At 36.8% G+C, this 21,074-nt stretch overlaps 1 protein-coding gene across 8 annotated transcripts in view; it reads right to left on the bottom strand.

The window, feature by feature from the left end:
* The window catches only part of RFX3 (regulatory factor X3), a 358,769-nt gene that overhangs the window by 139,469 nt on the left and 198,226 nt on the right, over nt 1-21,074 (bottom strand). For all 8 annotated transcript variants that reach the window (XR_003550050.1, XM_027773424.1, XM_006152432.3 and 5 more), the window contains one exon: nt 13,287-13,384. Coding sequence is in view for 7 of the 8 variants with exons in the window: in XM_027773424.1 (XP_027629225.1) it covers nt 13,287-13,384 (98 nt within the window). In the remaining variant the exon portion in view is untranslated. The remainder of the gene's footprint in view (nt 1-13,286; nt 13,385-21,074) is intronic.

Below are 21,074 nucleotides of genomic sequence, written 5' to 3'. Positions count from 1 at the left end.
CCCATTGGTAGTAAGTTGATTTTGTAACTAAAACATAAAATAATCACTAATATTTACTGACCATTTACTACACAATGGGCACTATTCTATGTGCTTTTCAAGCATTAACTCATTTAATCTTCATCACAACTCTAGAACGAAAGTGCTGTTAAACTTTGTCTCACACAAAGGTGAATAACTGAAGTTTGGATAGGTGTAAGCAGTTTTGTCTAAAACATACTGCTGATGGAATATAGACTTGAAATCTGAACTTACTCCATGTTATCAACCATTCGGTAACATAAAAAGAACTTAACTATTGGGGAAAGTAGATGTCGTAGCTGTTACATTGCTGGATTCCCACATGGTCCACTGCAGCTCAAGTCCCAGATCCAGTGGCATGAAAATAACGCCAGGCCACTTACATGCATGCCCAAGATCCCAGGAGGAAATAGAAGAGAAGGGACTGTGGGGTGGCCATCTCCCCTGAATGGGTGATTTCTCACATTTCCCCCACTCTCTGTCTCTCTGTCTCTCGCTCTCTCTACTGAGCACTCATGCCCAAAGACAAAAGCCTCTTTTAAAAAAATCTTAACTTTTCATGTATGCCAATTATATATTCGGGAATCCCCCTAACAGGGAGTAGAGGGGCCATACAACTTTCTATTGCTATTTGGAATTTGCTTAACACTGTAGCTCATGGCTTATTAGCACCACGCCATTCCCCACTCTTACCTAGAATGGGATCTCGGAGGACATGCTTGCAACAGTAAGGGAGGAGAGGTGGAAAAGTCACTACCATTTAAGAGGACTGTTATCATGACACACTTGCATGTTAGAAGGTCCATGATCATGGAAGCTGTTACCCCATCGTAAGAGATATATCCCTAAGTGATTTAAATCACATCTTTTTGGCATGACTCCATATAGTTAGTTCTCAGTGAGCAACAGTAATACAAACACATCACAGACATACAAAAACCACAGATAAGCAGGCACTTTTAAAAGTTCGTAGAAAAATGAAATTAAAGTATATGTTTATTTTGATGCTACAATTTTTGAAGTCCATGCCACAGTTTGTTCATAATACATATGTTCCTAAATTTTTTGCAGACCTCTCACATAGCCTTCAAGTCAGTATGAAAATATGGCAGTAAAAACCAAGTTACATTAATTTTCTCATGTCCTTATACTTTGAGATAATTAATGAGCTAGAAAATGACCAGAGAACAGGAGAAAGGCAATGACAACTTTACCTAATGATAAACTATTCCATGACTCAAACAAGTCCCAAGGGACTATTGCATAAATACACACTAGGGTAAATAAAGACTGGCAGTTTCTTCAGGGTAAAAAGATAATTATATTAGAAAATGAAATGTTATGAATTGTCTCTGAATTTGGCTTTGACAAAAAATACCTTTGCAATGAGAAATGGAGGAGACATTTAAACACTGGTTTGAGTAATAAAGGCAGACCCTAATATCCTTTGACATAGTTCTCTAAATGTAACAAAGCGAACATTAACCCATTAATTGGAGTGCTTTGAGCCAGAGCCAGAGTCGTGCACAGGTAATGCCAAGGTCTTTTCCATGTCTAAATATCTACACTCAAGAATAAATATTGAAGACTTCATTTCAGAAAAGAAGTACCAGCAGTAAAAACAGTTCTTTCTTACATACTAGAAATAATGACTCTAACCCAGATATCTCAGATCAGCTCATCTTAAATACTGTAACCTGAATGCATCCGTCATATGAGTTATTGCTCGTGTGCTGTTTTCCCCAGAAATTTCTAAAACATATGTTCAAGAACATTACTCAGCTTCTGGCAAACCAGATTTGAAAGCAGCTAACTATTTCTGGACTTTACATTCCTGAAATAGCTAAATTCCCAAGCAATTCTGTACACATTCAAAAGATGCTGCTGTGCTCATTTTGTTTGTTCTATATTGATTGCCACAGACTAAGTCATGAAAATAATGTGTCATACTATTTCTATAGCAAAAGAGAAATCCTTCCATTATTCTGCTTATGAATCCAGTAGTGAATGTGAACACACAGATATGTGTACAGCTGCTGACAGAAGCTTTTTCTTAGCTTACTCCATTATAAGGTTCGATGTTAATGTCAGGACTCTGATCCATTGAATTCAGTAAATTAGTGCTGTTTGCATCCCATTATGCCTCAGCATATACCTTGGTTAAGCATGACCCTGAATATTCCCTGCTACTTATTCACCAAGGTGATTATGTCAATTTATCTCAGCTATAACAATTTTTCTGTTTTCTTTAGCTTCAGGTGTCTCATCCACAGTATAGATATATACTATCTTTATGTGCTTTGTATTTTACCTAGGTCTTGAATATACTCCCACCAATAAGCTTGTCACTATAAAATCAAGCAGTGGTAAGAAAGTGACAAATGAAGGAGATAAAATACCTTGATAATTCCACACCATAAACTGTCCTAGCACAGACTAGAGTAATGGTGATCACTGTAATATCTTACAATACAATGTTTTATTGATTTTAGACTACTCTGTACACTTTTTTTTGAGAGAGAGATTTTTGCTACAGGGTGTGTGTGCTCGCTGGGGAGAGAAAGTGAGAGGGAAAATGAGATGGCCTAGGAGAGAGGGCCACACCACAATCCCTCCTCCTCACTCACACCTTGGGATGTGGGGCACACACGCACGTGTCCAGTGTAATTTTCAAGCTGCCAGATCCAGAGCTTAAACCACAGCTAAGTATGTGGGAGTCCAGTGCCTTGGCCATTATACCACATGCTGGCTCCATGTACACATTCTTTCAACAAACATTTACTACGTATCTATTCTGGCACCTAGAATAAAAGGAACAAAACCTTCAAGAACTCTATTGTCATAAAGGCTACATAACATGATTGGTAAGTGGACAAAAAGAAGAAAGGAAATATGTTAATTTGAAATTTTCTTAAGTGTTATGAAAGAAAAAAATATGAAAGCAGAATAAATGAGAGGGGGCACACTAGATAGGGGAGTCAAGGAATGTTATATTTGAAGCAATCACCCCACAGAAAACAGGAAGAAGAAAATATAAAGTGTATCAGGAGGAGATTGCAAAACTCTCACAACCTGGCACATACCTGGGACAAAACCACATAGGAAAGATCTTGACATGGAGATAGAAATTAGAAGTCTAGAGTATTGTGATAACAAATTAAAAGGCTATTAGAAAGAAATTTAAAAAGTAGATAAAAACTAAACACACAAGCAGTGTAAATGATTTTTTTTTTAGGTTTTTGCTTTTTTGTGCAATAGAGTGTGTGCACTCACTAGACAGAGACAGAAAAGGAGAAAGAAACAGAAACAGAGAGGGAAAGTGAGAAGTCATCCCGAAAAGCAGATGGCCACACTGTAATTCCTTCTCTTCCAGTGTCCTCTTGGGATCTGGGGCACGCACTCACACACACATGCAGAGTGTTTCTCAAGTCACTGGGTTTGGGAGTGGAGTCCATCAGTTGGGATCCAGTGGTTTAACCTCAACCCATAAATAAGTATTTTTAAAACTGAGTCATGATCATAAAATCAATTTTGACAAGTCACAATAGCATTAAAAAAATAGTCTAAAGAAAGGAGGGAGGGACCAGCAGTTGACCTAATGGGTATGTCGCTGGACTCCCATGTAGTCAACTGGTTTGAGTCCTGGACCCCGTGGCTTAAACTCATGCCGGGTGCATATGCATGCGTGTTACTGATCCGGAGAGGAGAATGTAGGAGAAGAGATTGTGGCATGGCCATCCCCCCGTGGGGTGATTTCTCACTTTCTGTCTCTCTGTCTCTGTCTGGCGAGTGCACGTGCCCTATAGCAAAAACCTATCCCCCCCCCAAAAAAAGAAATTTTTTATCATATATATTCATAAATGATGTGTGTTCACTCACACAAAGGCCCAAATACTTGTGTATTCTCGTCTGAGTATAAAATGTATGCTCCTAACTTTGTAACTGCGGATGGAAGTTTAAAAGCTTGAAAGTCACTGTTATGGACTATGGGAAGAAGTATGGTGTTTGCTGTAGGCTGAGAAGGGGTAAGAGGACACATTGCTAGGAAGAACATAGGGGAATTTTTCAGACAGAAAAATAACTAGAACAAGGGCCTGAGGCTAGAGAAATAATGGGAGATTGAGAAAAAGGGGATGGCAAACAGGGTCCAAGGCTACGATGGGTCATGTAAGATGATTCTGGAACTTGTTCATTAGACAGGCTAGCAGGTAATCTTACTGGAAGGGTGTCTTAGTGCAGCAACAGCAATACATGTCTCATTGGACTAAACTGAAAAAAATAAGTAAATAAATGCAGCCAGAATAGACAACTTTTTAAATATTTGGAAAAATGTGAGAGCACAAAAGGGGCATTTAGGAACTAGAGAAGATTGTTTTCAAGCGATGAGGGATGTCATAACTCAATTTACATGAAATGACTCATACAGATTAAGAATTATTATTCCACTTTCACAGAGTGGGGAAGTAAGGCTTGGAGAGGTAAGATCACTTGCACAGAGGATGACACCAACAGTAAAACGTTATTAGAAAAAAGAGAGCTGGCTAGGTGACACAGGGGTAATATGCCACTCAAGAGATGTTGGATCCATGTGCAAGGTCACAGATTCAGTTCCCTGATCAATCTGTACAGGTCAAGCACACAAGCCCGTGACCCTAGGAAAAGTTGGGGACATCATGGCAAGAGATCCTGTCCAAGCTGCTGTCTTTATCTCTGTCTCTATTTCTCACTCACACAGAAGAAATACACTTTTGAAAAAATGAAGAAGGAAGTCGGATCTCCCAATCCAGTGCTCTTTCTATTGCTTTGTGGTTCCAGAAGAAATGAACTCAGGGCTTAAAGATCAGGTGCACTTGCTCTAAGTCAGGAGCTAGTGGCACAAAGCAATAGGTACTGTGGCACCTTGTAGGGCTGCCAGTCACACTAGAAACTAAGATCCATATTCAGGGAGAGCAATGGCAGAAAGGGTTTGGGATGGCTTTAGTGGTACGGGGTTCTTCCTGAACTACCTCTCTGCTGTGGTTTTATATATGGTCTCACTACTGCCTAATATCGCTTGGATCTGTCTTTTTCCAGCCTGATTCCCCAGATTTTTTGAATTCTGTGAATCACAAATACAAAGCCACTACAGTCAGTAGAAAAATGGAAGTAAAGTACAAATTTATTTTGTTGCAAAAATAATTTAGAAATTCAGGCATGGTTTTTTTCATAATACATGCTTTCTACCAACATTCTGAAGGTTCTTCATCACTTTCAAAAAAGGTCTTTGTTTTCCTTAAGTAAGCCAGAGTTGGATTACTTGAAACCAAGAACATCCACCTTAAACAGTCACCCAATATGAAGTTTTTATGAGGATCATCAAAACCCTGAGTAGAAGTAGCTACATTATTTACAATCTTCAACAAATTGCATTCATGTGGGATATAATCTTTGGTTGGCCAGTACATACTACTTATTTGAGTTTCAGAACACATTTCTTGAATACACCATATCAGACAGAGCCAGAAGATATACCAGAAAGGTGACATGTCCATTTCGTGAGACATCAAAAGGAAAACAATAAGAATTCAAGATTACTGACATTTAACTTCTTATAATTATCTTAGAATAAAAAAATAGGGAACCAGCAAGTTAGCGTAATGGCTATGTCACTGGACTCCCACGTAGTGGACCGCGGTTCGCGTCCCAGACCTGGTGGCTTAAAACTCACACCGGGCGCGTGTGCGTGTGTGCCCAAGATCCCGAGAGGAGAATGGAGGAGAAGGGATTGCGGCGTGACCATCCCCCCTGAGGGGTGATTTCTCGCTTTCTGTCTCTCTGTCTCTCTCTGTCTGTCTGGCAAGCGCACGCGCCCTATAGCAACCCCTCCCCCAAAAAAATAGATTAAATATAAAGGAATAAAGGCTACTGAATATCACTAATAAAACATCTGCCTTCATTTAAGTTCAGAAGACATACTTACTGTATGCTGTACCAATAAGTAAAAAAAAAAAGGCATTTATTAAGTTGTCATGAATACTTACGAGGAAATGTAAGAATGCATGTTACTTGTCAGTAATACCTCTCTCAACAGCTTAGTTTTCTTTTTCATATATACTACTTCTGTTACTTTGTATGTTGATAATTTATAGAATATTGGAATCATAAGTTTATGTCATCCTATGATCATTATATGAAGATAATCTGCACATGTACACTTGACTTTACACTTAAACTATTTATTTCTCAACAGTAGTACACTGGTTCTTACTGTGTACCAGCATCACTTGGTAGGTTTGTTAAAACACAGATAGCTGGGTCCTAGTCTTAAACTTCCTTAGTCAATAGAACTAGGCTGGGTACCACAAGATGGCATTTTCAACAAGTCCTTGAAAGTTATGTCAATGCTGCTGCTCTGGGGAACATCCTTTGTGAACCATAGTACAAGATGACACTAAAAATGTGCAGCCTAGTTTTCACAGGATAGAGGGGGAAAGCTAACCTACTTTATTTACTTACGCATGCATGCTATAGGGTGTGTGCTCCCATCAGACACACAAAGAGAGAGAAAATAAGAAATCGCCGTTTGGGGGGGAGGGCGGGGGGGCCCACACTGCCATCCCTTTGCCTCAAATCTCCACTTGAGATTTTTTGACACACACACACATGCACACACGCGTCCAGTCTAATTTTCAAGCCAACAAGTCTGGGACTTCAAGCCGCACATTAGGCCATGTGGGATCCAGCATCTTAACCTCCGTAATGCCCCCACTGGCCTCAACTGTTCTTTTTTTTTGGTCTACTTGAGTTAAAAAAAAAAAAAAAAAAAGTCCAAGTCCATTGTTACAAAAGGAGCTTCATATTTTGAGGTAGCTCCCCATGACAACATTACCAAAATTTCCATTGTTATAATGGTTTTTAAAACACTCCAAAAAGATACACATAATAAGTACACATATCCATCATTTGTTCTGACGACAGAGATCAGGGAAGAAAATATGGACTTCAATAAACTTTGGCAGAATTGGCACTATAAAATATTTGTGCATAGTCACTCATAAAAAGTTCATAAACAAGAAAAACTGAACAACCATATACATGTGCATCAACTAAAAATTTTCCACCAGAAAACTAAATACAAAACAAAACAAAGGCACACCTGTGTGAATGCCACATCAGCAACGTTTCAATTTTGATTCCCTCAGTTGTCCCTATATATGTAAAATTACCACATGGTCTGCTCCTGTCTCCATTGAAATTAAATGCTATTTATTTCACTTATTCCAAAAACATAGACTGAATGTCTATAATGTCCCACAGTTCTGGGTATTAGTGAATAAATGAGGAAAAAAACAAAAAGTCCCTGTACACAGAAATCCTAAATTCTAGTAGGAGAAAGACAAATTACAGATAAGTTTTCAAAAGTCAAGAATTTAACAGTAATAAATGATGTGGAAAAAAATGTGGTCTCTGTTTAGATTAGTGGGAAAACATGCATACAAATATGACTTTCAAGCTTGGGTCACAAAAAACTTACTTGGCCAATAATAAGACTTGAGGAGGGGCCAGTAAGGCAGGAAGAAAGCAAGAATATCCAGTCAGAGAAGCCAAGAAAAGATAATGATTCCAGGCAGGGGAGCTAACAGTCTGACTGCTAAGAAATTACATAAATTTTGTCTGGAAGAATGACTGTTAAATTTAACAACTAAAGGTGATCCATGACCTTGGTAAGAGCAATTTCACTGTAATAGGAATGATAAAGCCAGTTGGAAATTACTGAAGATGTGGTCAATCCTGAGAGGCTTTAATATGAAGAGAAGAGAAATAAGGCACTTGTTACAGATGGCTTTTGTCAAGTGGGACTTTTTTAAACAGATGAGAGCAGCTAAAGCTTTTATTTATGTTGTCGGGGCCAAGAAGAGTACAAGTCCAGGCAAAGAGGCTGGTATGCCTATATTCAAAGTAAGTCACATGGCTAAAATGAAGGCAATTTGGGGCCTCAGAGCATTCCCTGAGAGGCAACTCTTGTTCAGTCTGAAGGCTTTGGAAGGCCAGACTAAGATCTGTTTGTTGGTGCTGTCCTCTCTAGAATCATCTAGCCATGATGAAGTTCAACCTTTGTGAAACTGTCTTAGATTTTACGTAGCTGGGGTACTTAAGTCTCTTTTTAAGGCATATTACCATGATTCCCAAAGTTCTAAAATTCGTACACCAAAAAAGATTTCTCACTCCTGCTTCCAAATATTTGTTTTAGCAGAGATATTTAACAAGCTTTACTTTTACTTTTGCAGTTAGTCTAATTACACTAAAAGTGAATATACTTCAACAATATAATAAATATCCCATGCCCTATCTCCTCATTTACTCTATCCTCTTCCTGAAACATACCTGGTCATTAAGTAGTGCTTTGAACTATTAACCCCATTTTACAGGTTAGGAAAACTAGAATTTACTAGAACTACTAGGAATAAACCTAAAATTATATAACTAGAGAGAAATGATACTTATCTATGGGTCTCTGACATTCATTTAGAAATTTTAATAACATAACTTGGTTATAAACCTAAAAAAAAAGCTTCTGTACATTTCTTTCATTCCCTACCTGTCTTTTAAAAAGTAGAGAGAGGAGAAAAATTAAGTGTCTAATGTGTAATGGTTACATTGCTGGACTCCCACAGAATGAGTCTCGGACCTGGTGGCTTCAAACTCACACTGGGTGTGTGTGTGTATACCCAAAATCCCTAGAGGAGAATGGAGAAGGGACTGTGCCATGGCCATTCCCCTGGGGAGGGGGATAATTTCTTGCTTTCTGTCTCTCTCTCTCTCTCTCTCTCTGTCTCTCTGGCAAACACATATATCCTATAACAAAAATCTCTCTTAAAAAAATGTATGTAGAAATGGAGCTATCCATGATCTACTTTTTGGAAAAGTATCTTCGTGGAGAAACTATTGTAAGAAAATACACAAATGGAACCTTATAAAAGCAAAAACAAAATAAACAAGCACAACAGTGAGTTACGGTACCTTTCTCCTTTGTCCAAAAAAGCTATTCTACTCCAGCACTGTAAATCAGTCTCAATTGTTCAATTGAAATATATGCTCACTCACTAACTCGTACTGTTAAGTTGGCAGTAATTGTCCATATTCACAGTGAGAACCAGGTAAACACTTTAGTATCATCGAATTATAATAATTACACATTTCATAAGTGATGACACATTTCTGTGAGGGCTGTCATCACCTCTTGAGTGAGACCCTGTGTATTATGACTACCAGACATGGAGATGCTGATGACAAGAGCATCAATAAACCTGTACTTACTAAAGTACGCTCAGGTTGTAGGGCCATGCATTGGGTGCTTAAAAGTTCAGGATAAAGATCAGAGTCCCTAACTTCTGAGAGTGTCATTAACAAAAAGCATTTATTATCACACAGAAGTGGGAATCTAACTGTGATTCAAGTCAAGGATCATACTAACTGGCTATTAATTCAGTATAGTAGAATAAAAAAGATACAGAATATTCTTTCCTAACACACTTGGAAGTATAGCAAATAAAGAATGTAAGGACCCTAAAATGAACATTTAAGACAAAAATTGTATGTAGTCAAGTGTCAGCACTACTAATTATAAATAGAAAGATTGGAATATATTAAATTGAAAAAAGGAATTTTGGGGTCATATTTAATTTAAAAATATTCAGTCATATTTGATAAAATATTCAGCTATTAAAATTTTCAGTATGATTAATGGCAACACAATATTTCCTTATTAATATGAAATGATGCTACAGAACCTTTAGTTAAAATTATACTTGACAGTAATGAAAAGTTTTAAAAGATGCATCTTCTCCCTCTTGACCAATAATATACATTTATAACATGGCTGGAACAGAAGATACAATCTGGGCCCACAGACCAAAGCAAGGCTAATTGGACTTTATGTCAAAAGAACTCATGACCTAGACCTCATTAGTCATGATGCACCAACTGAGCTACTGGTCCATAGAAAATACGTGTCGGCACTAGATATTTACTTTGAATCATTTCTGCACTTAAATGGTCCCCATAATGTTAAAAGAATCAACTTTAGGGATACTGTCTTTCTAAAGTTTTGTGAATAAATGAATTCATTTAACTCATATTTACCTATTATGTGGACAATCTGAAGGTGGGTTAATTTAAGAATGCACAAGACAATAAGGAAAATTTAGAATCATAATAGAGGAACGTGTCAACATAATTTTATAGCAATAACTAATGTTAATGCTTACTATTTCTCAGATGGTACATATACAGCACTTTCGATAAGTGAATTGCCTGATTTTTCAGGTGAAAAGGAGAAGGGTAAAACCATAGACTCATAAGTGGCAAATTCTAATCTCTTTACCCTACCTTGGACCAATGAGAAATGAGAAATGCCTGTGATAGATTCGTACAGATAACTTGCTCAATCCGTTTCAACTGCCATTTTCCCTGAAGATCTTCTGCCATACAAACATGAAAGCTACAAACTCCCATTCTCAGACCCCCCTGCAGGTAACATTACTATGTGTCACAGGAAAGAAATGATAACTGACAACTAGGTGACCTCTAGCAAAGTCTAGAAAACCATTTATTTTCCCTGACAGCATAAAAACCCAAATGGCAGGCATTTATTTTATTTGGTAGAAATGCCAAGAGAGGTTTCTGTTTATGGTGGAGACGCCAAAACCAGAGTCCAAGAGGCAATGGACATACACAACAAACAGGTAAAAAACAATTACAGTGTGTCTAATATAATGTGAAGAGTTACAGATTCACCAGAGTAACAAAAATGTATTGACCTTTTACTTATGTGCCAATCACCTACGTAAATGTAAATACAACAAAATGACCAGTTCCCTTTCAGAAAGAGTTCTTCATAGTATGAGAAACACAAAACTTTCACAGTACAATGCTGGAAGAAGAAATCAGGGCAGTACTGTTCTTTCTAGAGGAAGGACAAGCTAACTGGCAAAGGAGGAGAGTCAGAGACCACGTCACAAAGGAGGGAGCGACCCATCAGTCTATACAGCTTGCACCAGACTGGGAATAGGGGGCTGGAAAAAAGAAAGGCAGAGAATGTTAATTCAGTAGAGAAAACCACGTACTCAAAAGCACAGACACGTGAGGGTAGTGCCTGGGGGAAGATGCTGAGTTGGTTATGGTGGGAACAGGTAGAAGGTGAAGCTAGAGAGGTAGGAATAGAAAGAACACCAAGGTGGGAAGTAGGATTTTATTTTACAGGTAATGGAGGTGATATTAAGGCAGTGGTAATATGAATAAATTCAGTGACTGAAAGTAGTAAGAAAAAAGAAAAGAATCAGAGTCAATGAAAATCTTTGACTTCTGTATCATCTATTATGTACCAGGCCCTATATCAGATGCTTTAAATATATTTCCTCAAGTATTGTAGTTATAACTCACAAAGTATGAGATTACCTTCTTCCCACTTTCATGAAAACAATACCAAAAAGCACAGAATATTTAAGTTCATATACAAGATGTTAATTACAAAACTAATACATAGCTAAATCAGAATTTTAAGTTTTAGTCGTGTTAACAGTAGACAACGAATGAATTCTTCCTCTGTGTCATGTGTTCTCCTGGTGTTGGCATTACTGTAGTGGAGATCAAATACAAACCCAGAACAGACTGCTTCTCTCACAAATCATACAGTTTGATGTCATGGGAATCAATAAAATCACACAAGGGGAACCAGCAGTTAGCGTAATGGCTATGTTGCTTGACTCCAATGTAGTAGACCACAGTTCGCATCCTGGACCTGGTGACTTAAAACTCACGCTGGGTGCATGTGCGTGCGTGCCCAAGATCCTGAGAGGAGAATGGAGGAGAGGGGATTGCGGCGTGACCATCCCCCCTGGGGGTGCTTTCTCGCTTTCTGTCTCTACGTCTCTCTGTCTGGCGAGCACACGCACCCTATAGCGAAAAAGCCTCTCCAAAATAAAAATAAAATAAAATAAAATAAAATAAAATCACACAAGGAAAGAACAGTAAGAATTTTAAAAGAAGTTAGGGGCCAGCAGGTGGCATGGTGGTTAAGGCATTGGACTCCCACATGACTGACCATGGTTTGAATCCCAGACCTAGCATCTTGCTTTCTCATTTTTTCTCTCTATCTCGCTTTCTCTCTCTCTAGTGATCGCACATGCCCTATAACAAATGAAAATAATAATCAAAAATAAAATTAATTAAATAAATAATAATAAAGCAGTTTAATATCCTGGGATACATCAACATTTAGGGGAGGTGGGCAGAAACAGTGAAAGAATTTGACTTCATTTCAGGTAAACCTAGAAAATCAATAGGTTACAAACAAAATTCCACATTGAAAATAATCTTCAAGATCTGTAATAATTCTTTTTCCTTTTGTTAATAACAATATCCTGAATCTTAATACAAAGTGGCTGGTGGGTCCTCATGAAGTAAATTTAGAAATTTCTATTATTATTGATAATAATAAAAAGGAAAGTGTGGGAGGAATGGTTTATATAAGAAAAAGATAGACATACTAGGCATCCTTATGAACAATTATCTTATTTAATAAATTTGAAATAGTCCCACAAAACTTATATACTGTTTGTTTGGGGTTTTTTATTTTATTTATTTGAGAGGTTTTTGTTTCTTTTTCTTTTTTTTTTTTTTTTTGCTATAGGGCACATGCACTCGCCAGAAAGACAGAGAGAGGCAGAGAGACAGAAAGCGAGGAATCACCTCCAAGGGGGATGACCACGCTGCAATCCCTTCTCCTCCATTCTCCTCTCGGGATCTTAGGCATGCATGCACACGCACCTGGCATGAGTTTAAGCCACTGGGTCCGGGACTTGAACCACAGTTGACTACAAAGAGTCCAGCGACCTAGCCATTATACTAACTGCTGGTCCCATATATTGGTTTTATATTCATTTACAGACAAATACATATACAAATTCACCATATATATATGTACAAGTTTTATAAGGTATTATTCAAATACAGAAATCACTAATAAGAGGTATAAATTTTCCTCAATCTAGGGAAAAACTACTGAAGGCCATAACAATTTTAATTATTTAAAATATTCTAGTAGGGTTAAGCGAGAGGGAAAAAAGAGCACAAATTCTAACAGACAAAAGACAAAGCTTTAAACATCAGCTTAATTTCATTAACTGTTTTGGTTTTAAAAATTACTGTGAAAACAGCTGTGTTAGAAAGTACACTACTGTTCTCTGAGTGGGGGAACTTACAAAGAGTCCCACATAGAAACTTACATCGCTCCATTGGTATAGACAGTATCACTTCCTTCCACATACTGCACCTGAGCTGGATAGACATGTTGTACCTGCTGCACAGTCTGTACCTGCTGTACCTGAAAAGCAAATATTAGAACCTTCATTAAAGAAGATAAGATAGAATGCACAACATCAGATTTATCTCAAAGGTTTCTGTTGCATATTGATAAATATAAGGATAGCTTAAAATGAAAACTATTAGATTAATTCTACTTTTAAGAGTAGTATGTGTCCAGTACAAATCAACTATGGCATTTACGCTGAATAAATTCTATAACATTCCTATTGATATGTATTAATATCATATTTCAAATGTTGGAATTTAACTTTTCTAAGTTCTTCACATATTTTGATGAATTATGAAATTCTACTGAATTTTAATTTTTAAAAAGCTAGAATTATTTTTAAATTGAAGACAATTCATAATGGAAAACTACAAGTACTCAAAGGTAGGAAAAACACAATAATAAACCTACATACTCATCATCCAAGATAAATAACTGTCACCAATCCTGTCTCTATTCCCTCATAGGATTATTTAAAATCAATTCCAGATCAGCCTCACAGTGTAGTGGTGATGCACTGCTAAAGAAAAGCTAATGTTACATGGCAGCCATGGTTTGAAACACTGATCTGGTCTGTCTGAAACACACCAGGCAGACATGAGCGCCCATGATCCAATGGGCTGGAAGACTGGAAGAAGGAATTGCAATGTAACTGGACCGTACCAAGGGAGCTCCTTCCTCCAGCTCTCTGTCTTTTACACACATACACAATCATGACTTTAAGAAAAGGAAAGGAAAAAAAAAGAAAACAGAAAATAAAATCAATTCCAGGGACCAACTGTGGCACTGAAGCAATACAACATTGCCATACTGGAATACATGAGAAGGTCCCAGGTTTGCGTCCTAGGGCCTCCCCCTGTACATGTACACATATGCCTGTGATCCAGCCTGGTTAAGGTAGGAAGTAGAGTGTGACATGAGGACTACATTGAGGATGTCTGTCTTTCTCGGAAGCAATGAATGAACTTTTAAAAAGGATAATGTTGCTACTCATCAGGCTGAGGATACATGGGAAATCCAGGTTTGATTGCTGGCTCACCCCAAAAGTTAGCAGGGGTGTCATACACCCGGAGTCCCAGCTACTTGTGAAGCTAAGGTAACAGAATTAGAACATAGCAAGACCCTGTGGTGTTCCATTTCCCGCCAAAAAAAAAAAAATCGGTTGCAGAGATATCATTTCACTGACGTTTTGATTTGTATTTAAAATATATAAGAGCTGTTTTTAACATGAGCACAATATTAGTCACATATAAAATAATAATTTCTGGGCCAATAAGGTGACATAGTGGTTAAAGGCAACTGTATCCTACAAGGCTGATTGTGCAGTTCAAGTCCTGGGCCTGATGGCTTGAGAAACACCCTGGGTCCATGTGCATGCATGCCCCAAATGCCAAGATAAGGGTGGAGAAGGGACTGTGCTGTGATTATCCATCCTAGGGGGTGGGTGGGGGGGGTGCTGTCCCACTTTCTCTTCTCCCACCCAATGAAAATGTCTTACAGCAAATTTTTAAAAATTTTAAATAGTTTCTTAGTATTATCTAAAATTAAGTCATTGAGCAAATCTCCCTGATTATTACAAAAATTTTATAGAGTTGGTTTATTCAAATCAGGATCTAAACAAGGTATGTTACGTTTCATTGAATTTCTCTTTTAATTTCTAATAATTTCCCTGTTCTTTTTATTTCTTCCTTATTACTTACTGAAGAAACTGAGTCATAAATCTTAGATAATTGCTTCTAGATTTGGCTAATGAAATTTCTGGCATGTCATTTAATATGCTTCTATATCTTATATATGTGATAAATCTAGTAGATAAAACTAGGGAATAAAACAAGTTCAGTTTCTGAAAAGTTGTGTATTTCCTATGACATAGTATCAGTTAGCATATAACAGCTGGTCACTTCTTCTGCAATGTTGAGTTTGATAAAAGGGCTCAGGATTTGTCAACTGGATCCATCTATTGTGCTCCTGCTCTTTCTTCCTATGCTGGGGATATTAGCAGTCATTAATAATCATTTTCCAGAGATATTATTTTAATTAATATAGGTTATAAACTGTAATTGCTATTCTTTCTTCATTTGTTAGTGTATTTCTTGTATAAAGAAGAGGTTCCTGGGACCAGCAGTTAGCGTAATTGCTATGTCGCTGGACTCCCATGTCGTCGACCGTACTTCAAGGCTTAAACTCAAGCCGGGTGTGTGTGCGTGCATGCCCAAGATCCCGAGAGGAGAATGGAGGAGAAGGGATTGTGGCGTGGCCATACCCCTGGGAGGTGATTTCTCGCTTTCTGTCTCTCTATCTTTCTGCTGAGCGCATGTGCCCTTTAGCAAAAATCTCTCCAAAAAAAAAAAAGGGATTCTTCTCCTTAATTACCTGGCAACCTTGAAATAAGGCTCTTTTATTTGGTTTATTTTTTTAAATTTGCTATAGTATTTGTGCACTTGCTTGAAGGAAATGGGAGGGGGTTCAGGAGTGAGAAAGTATTTCCCGGGGGGCATAGTCATGCTACAATCCTCTCCCCTCCATTCTCTTCTCAGGGTTTTGGGCATGTATGCACACACACCAGGCATGGCTCTCAAGTCACCAGGTTCAGGACTTGAATCATACCATCTCATACATATGAGATCCAGCTGTCTTAACCACCAAGCCACCAGCTGGCCCAAAAGAAGGTTGTTCTAGGAATATTATAAATGATAATTAATTACCAGTACTAAAAATAATAATTTTATACTCTAGTAACCTTCCAAAACTGACTAAAGTGGTTTTTGTTTGGTTTTGCTTGGTTTTGTTTATAACATTATGAACTTCTGCTTTTGTACATATTTGAAGTTTTTTCATCCTAGCAATCTTTTTTCTGACTAAAGTTACCCCATCTTTGACCAATGATAGTCTCTTCAAATAAATTCTGAAGACATGACCACAGTATCTTTCTTAACACCCCTGCTTTCTATGATGGTAAGATGTTCCAGGTTTATGTCTTATATTTCCAACTTCAGATCTGTAATCAGCTATTTCTTTGAAGAGTCCTGAGTCTTAAGTGAAAAATAATAGTTAAAAAGATTACAATCTGAGTCCTGTGAGTGATCATTACCAGGGTGAAGATCTCACTAGGTCTTTTCAGTAGACAAGACTAGAAAATACAAACATATCTTGAAGGAGAAAAACATACATCATAAATCAAACATTTTTTCAGTTGAACTTAATAAACATGTAAATTTATACATCTTTGATATAATATTTACTCATCTTTGGTCTTGCACTAATTTTTTGGTTCCTGAAGACTGCAACATGTTGATTTACTTACTTTGTCATGAAAAATGTAGAGCTGTCAGAGAAGTCATGACACACTTTGCATAGAAAAATATGTCATAACTTTTCCAATGACCCAATAATAGTTTCAAAATAAAAATACCAATACTACCAAGATTTGATCATCAAACCTTGTTTAAGCTTCCTTCGACCTTTTTGTCCTTGAGATATATGCCTCTACAGATTTATAATTATACTACTATCAAGTTATTGGAAATAAATCATTAACTTCATACAGTTTAAATTCATGTGTTTTTCTTTTAGTTTTAGGCCTTACTATATTTCATTTTGATTTAATTTTACTTTGTAATTTTTTTAAGTTTATTTTTATTTCCTGAGAAAGAGTTACCCTCTACAGAGACTTATACTATTACATCATCTCTCATGCCCTGCAGCTAGCCAGGCATGACCAGTGTGTTGAGGAAGACTTGGGGCATGAATCCAGAGCCCTCCCACATGGTGTCCAGCATGGTCTCTACTTCGACTCCACCAAGGCTAGGCTGTAGCTTTATGATTACAAGAAATATCTTCATGGTTCCAAGCACAAAATTATAAAACAGAGAAAATACTTTGATAATCTTCTGCCATGCCTAGTGCATTGATCATATTGCCTTCCCCTACAGATAACCATTTTCATTAATTTTTGGTTTATCCTTCATTGCTTTGCCTTTTATTTCTTCTGTAAATATAAACAAATATGTATAAGTAGGTAAATAATGTAATTGTGGATAAACACACACAAGTATGTACATACCTATACAGAGACTTCAAAAGTTTGTGGAAAATGGAATTATACTATATATCAAGTCAAATATAGTTGTATGAAAAAAATTTAAATCTATAAATAGTTTCTTTCACAGTACACATATTTCATGAACTCTTTGAAGATCCTAAATATCTTATTTTGAGATTAAAAAAAACATATTTTACACAGTTTTCTGTAACTTGCTTTTCTTTTTAAACACGACAATATAGAATAAGTCTATAGAGCATTCCATTATAGCACACAGGGCTGTACAACAAAAAATGAATAATTTCTTTTATGTGGAAAATTTTCCTACCTAAAAAAATCCTGGGCCAGTGTCATGGATCCCACATGGCCAGCTGCAGTTCAAATCCCACCCTAGAGGCTTGAAAACACCAGGCATTGTGTGCATGCATACTCAAAATCCTAACAAGATGGAGAAATGGAGCGGAAGGATCACAGTATGACTGTGCTGCAGGTTCTTTCTTCTCTCTTTCTGTGTCTGTCTCTCCCTAGCAAGCACATGAACACTCTAGCAATTAAAACAGTATGTAGAAAATGTAGATGGGTTTGGCAATGATCTTTCAGAGACAACACCAAACGCATGATACATAAAAGAAGAATTAATAAGATGGAGTTCACCAAAATTAAATATATTTGTCCATGAAAAACATTGAGAATGAAAAGACAAACCATGGACTTAGAGAAAATTTCTATGTAAGATTTACCTAAGGACTGTTATCCAATACATACAAAGACTTCTTAAAACTAAAGAATAAGAAAATAAACAACCACTGGCCAGCTGCAGTGGTACAGTGGTATCTTAACATTCCACCACACTGAACATGAACAAGAAGGTACCAGGTTTGTGTCTCAAGATCTCCCTCTACACATCTAGTATGCATGCAGCTTTATTAATAATTCCCAAAATTGTTGAAAGCAACTAAGATGTCCTCCAATAGGTGAATGTATAAACTGTAGTACATCCAGACAAGGGAATATTATTAAGCACTAAAAAAAAAATTAAAAGAGCTATTAAGTCATGAAATGACATAGGGAAAACTTAAATGCACTTTAGTAAGTGAAAGAAGCCAATCTGAAAGGGCTGCTTTTCAGATATGACTCCAACTATATTACATTGTGGAAAGGGCAAAACCACGGAGACATTAAAAAGACTGGTAGTTGCTAGGGGCTGAGGAGGAGAAATGAATAGAACACAGAGGGTTTATAAGGACAGTGAAACTACTTTTGATGATACTATAGTGGTGGATACAAGTCATTATACATTTGTCCAAAACTATAGAATTACAACACCAAGAGTGAATTCTACTGTAAATTATGGATTGTGGATAATGATCTCATGTGATCATCAGTTACAAAAAATGCACCACTCAGGTGGGAGATGGTAATAATGGGAGAGGATATTCATGTGTAGGGGGAAGAGGTATATAGGAAATCTCTGTATATTCCATTCATTATAGCTGTGATTCTAAACTGCCCTAGAAAATTTAAGCGTTTTATTTTTAAAAATTAAAGTGTGCATAGACAAATACATGTAAACACATATCTTACTTAAAAACTAATTTAAAAATGGGTAGAATATCATGCAAATATTTGTCATCTTAAAGCAGAGAAACCTTCCTAAAAACATTCCAAGACCTAGATGTCATAAAAGCCAGCTAGATTTATAAACCCTTAAGGAAAGCATTTGTAGGAAAAGTAACAGTGAAGTTCTTTTTCTTTCATTTCTCCATCTCATCGAGATCTTGGGCATGCAAACACATGGGCCAGGTGTTTTTTATTCCACCAGGACAGAGACTTAAGCTTTAGATAGCCACATGCGATTCAGTTACCAGTACCCTGCACTCAGCCACAGTACTACAGGGCCAGCTCAAAACTTATACTTTTAATATCATCTGTGGTTCTTAGAAAGACACAGAGAGAGAAAGGAATTAGAAAACATCTTGAGCAAAATGATACTGAAATATATCATCAAAATTTGCAGGATGCAACTGCAGGTGCATATATAAGGGAAATTCATAGATTCAAATATATATATAGTAGGAGTAAAAGCCCAAACCCATTACTCAAGTTTTAAGATTAAGAAGCTAGAAAATGAACAAATTAAACCTAAAATAAGTAGGAAGAAGAAATAAAAGAGTAGAAAATCAATAAATTAGAAATTTGAAAAAAAGAAAAAAATTAAAAGATAAATAGGAAGGTAGACCTAGCTAAGAAAAAAAAGATACGAAGTATTAATTTCAAGGTCAAAATGTCACTACACATCTCAGAGACATAAAGTGAATAAAGACAACATAATGCCAATAAATTTACTCAAATTACTAAATCTAAAAAGGAAAAGAAAAAAATCCGACTCCAAATCATATATATGAAATTCAGTATTTCCATAGAAGAAACTCCAGGCATGGATGGCTTCATTCATTGGTGAATCCTACCAAACATCTCAAGAATAAAAAAATAAAATAAAAAGTTAGTCTAACTCTAATGTTTTAATGAATAAGAGAGTAAGGGATTAGTTACCAACTATTTTTTAAAAGATTAGTCTAATTCTGAGATCAAAAGTGGAAAATAGAGGGTAAAAGAGAAATGAAGAGTTCCTACTGATAATTCAGCCTCCAGCAAACAAGCTAGCATGGCAGGAGAAGTGAGGCCTTCAGCAGAAGATTCCTCATGGCTCCTGCGAAGTAGTCATTTCAGGGTAAAAGAAAAATGAAGAGTTCCTATTAACAATTCAGCCTCCAGCAAACAAGCTAGCGTGATGACTAGAAATCACCGCAGGACCACAAGAAATATGGGAAAGCAAGAAAATACCTTTCCACTAAGGGAAAAGATTAGCTCCTCTTCATCCACAGATGGTTCCATGGAAATCATGGAAATGTCTGATAAAGAATTTAGAAAATTTATAATGATGAAGCTAACAGAGATGGAAAAGAAGAGAGACAATGAACTGCAGAAGAGAAAGGAGAAAGAAGTTGATGAGTTCCAGGAGGCGAGAAAATTCTTACAAGATCTAAAAGAGGAAATATATACTTTAAAAAAGAATCAAACAGAACTGTTAGAGATGAAGGCTATAATATAGGAAGTCAAAAGCTCCCTTGAAAGTATTAAAAGTAGACTAGATCATACAGAAAATAGAATCTCAGACATAGAAGAGAAAATTGCTGGCCTAGAAAAATCCACCATGAAGACTGAGAAAAATGCCCAAAAATTTGAGAATAATATACGAGAAGTACTAGATACCATCAAATGTCCAAACATCTGGATAATTGGCATTCCAGAAGGCGAAGAGATTCATAAGGGCACTGATAATCTATTCCATGAAATCCTGTAAGAAAACTTTCCAAACCTAGAGAGGCACTCAAAGATCCAGTTCGAAGAAATACAAAGGACCCCAAATCAGGCTAACAGCAGACCTCTCATCAGAAACAATGCGAGTGAGGAAAGAATGGGGAAAATATATTCAAAGTGTTAAGAGAAAAGCAATTTCAGTCAAGAATACTGTACCCAGCAAGATTATCTTTCATGTGGGAAGAAAAGACAAGAACATTCTAGATAAACAAAACCTGAAAGAATTTACCAGCACCAGACCAGATCTCCAAGAAGTTCTCAAGGGAGTGCTATATCAGG

The sequence above is a fragment of the Tupaia chinensis genome, unplaced genomic scaffold, assembly GCF_000334495.1.
Source record: "Tupaia chinensis unplaced genomic scaffold, TupChi_1.0 Scaffold000354_1, whole genome shotgun sequence".
Taxonomy (NCBI): Eukaryota; Metazoa; Chordata; class Mammalia; order Scandentia; family Tupaiidae; genus Tupaia; species Tupaia belangeri.
This window is presented reverse-complemented; position numbering and strand designations above follow the sequence as displayed.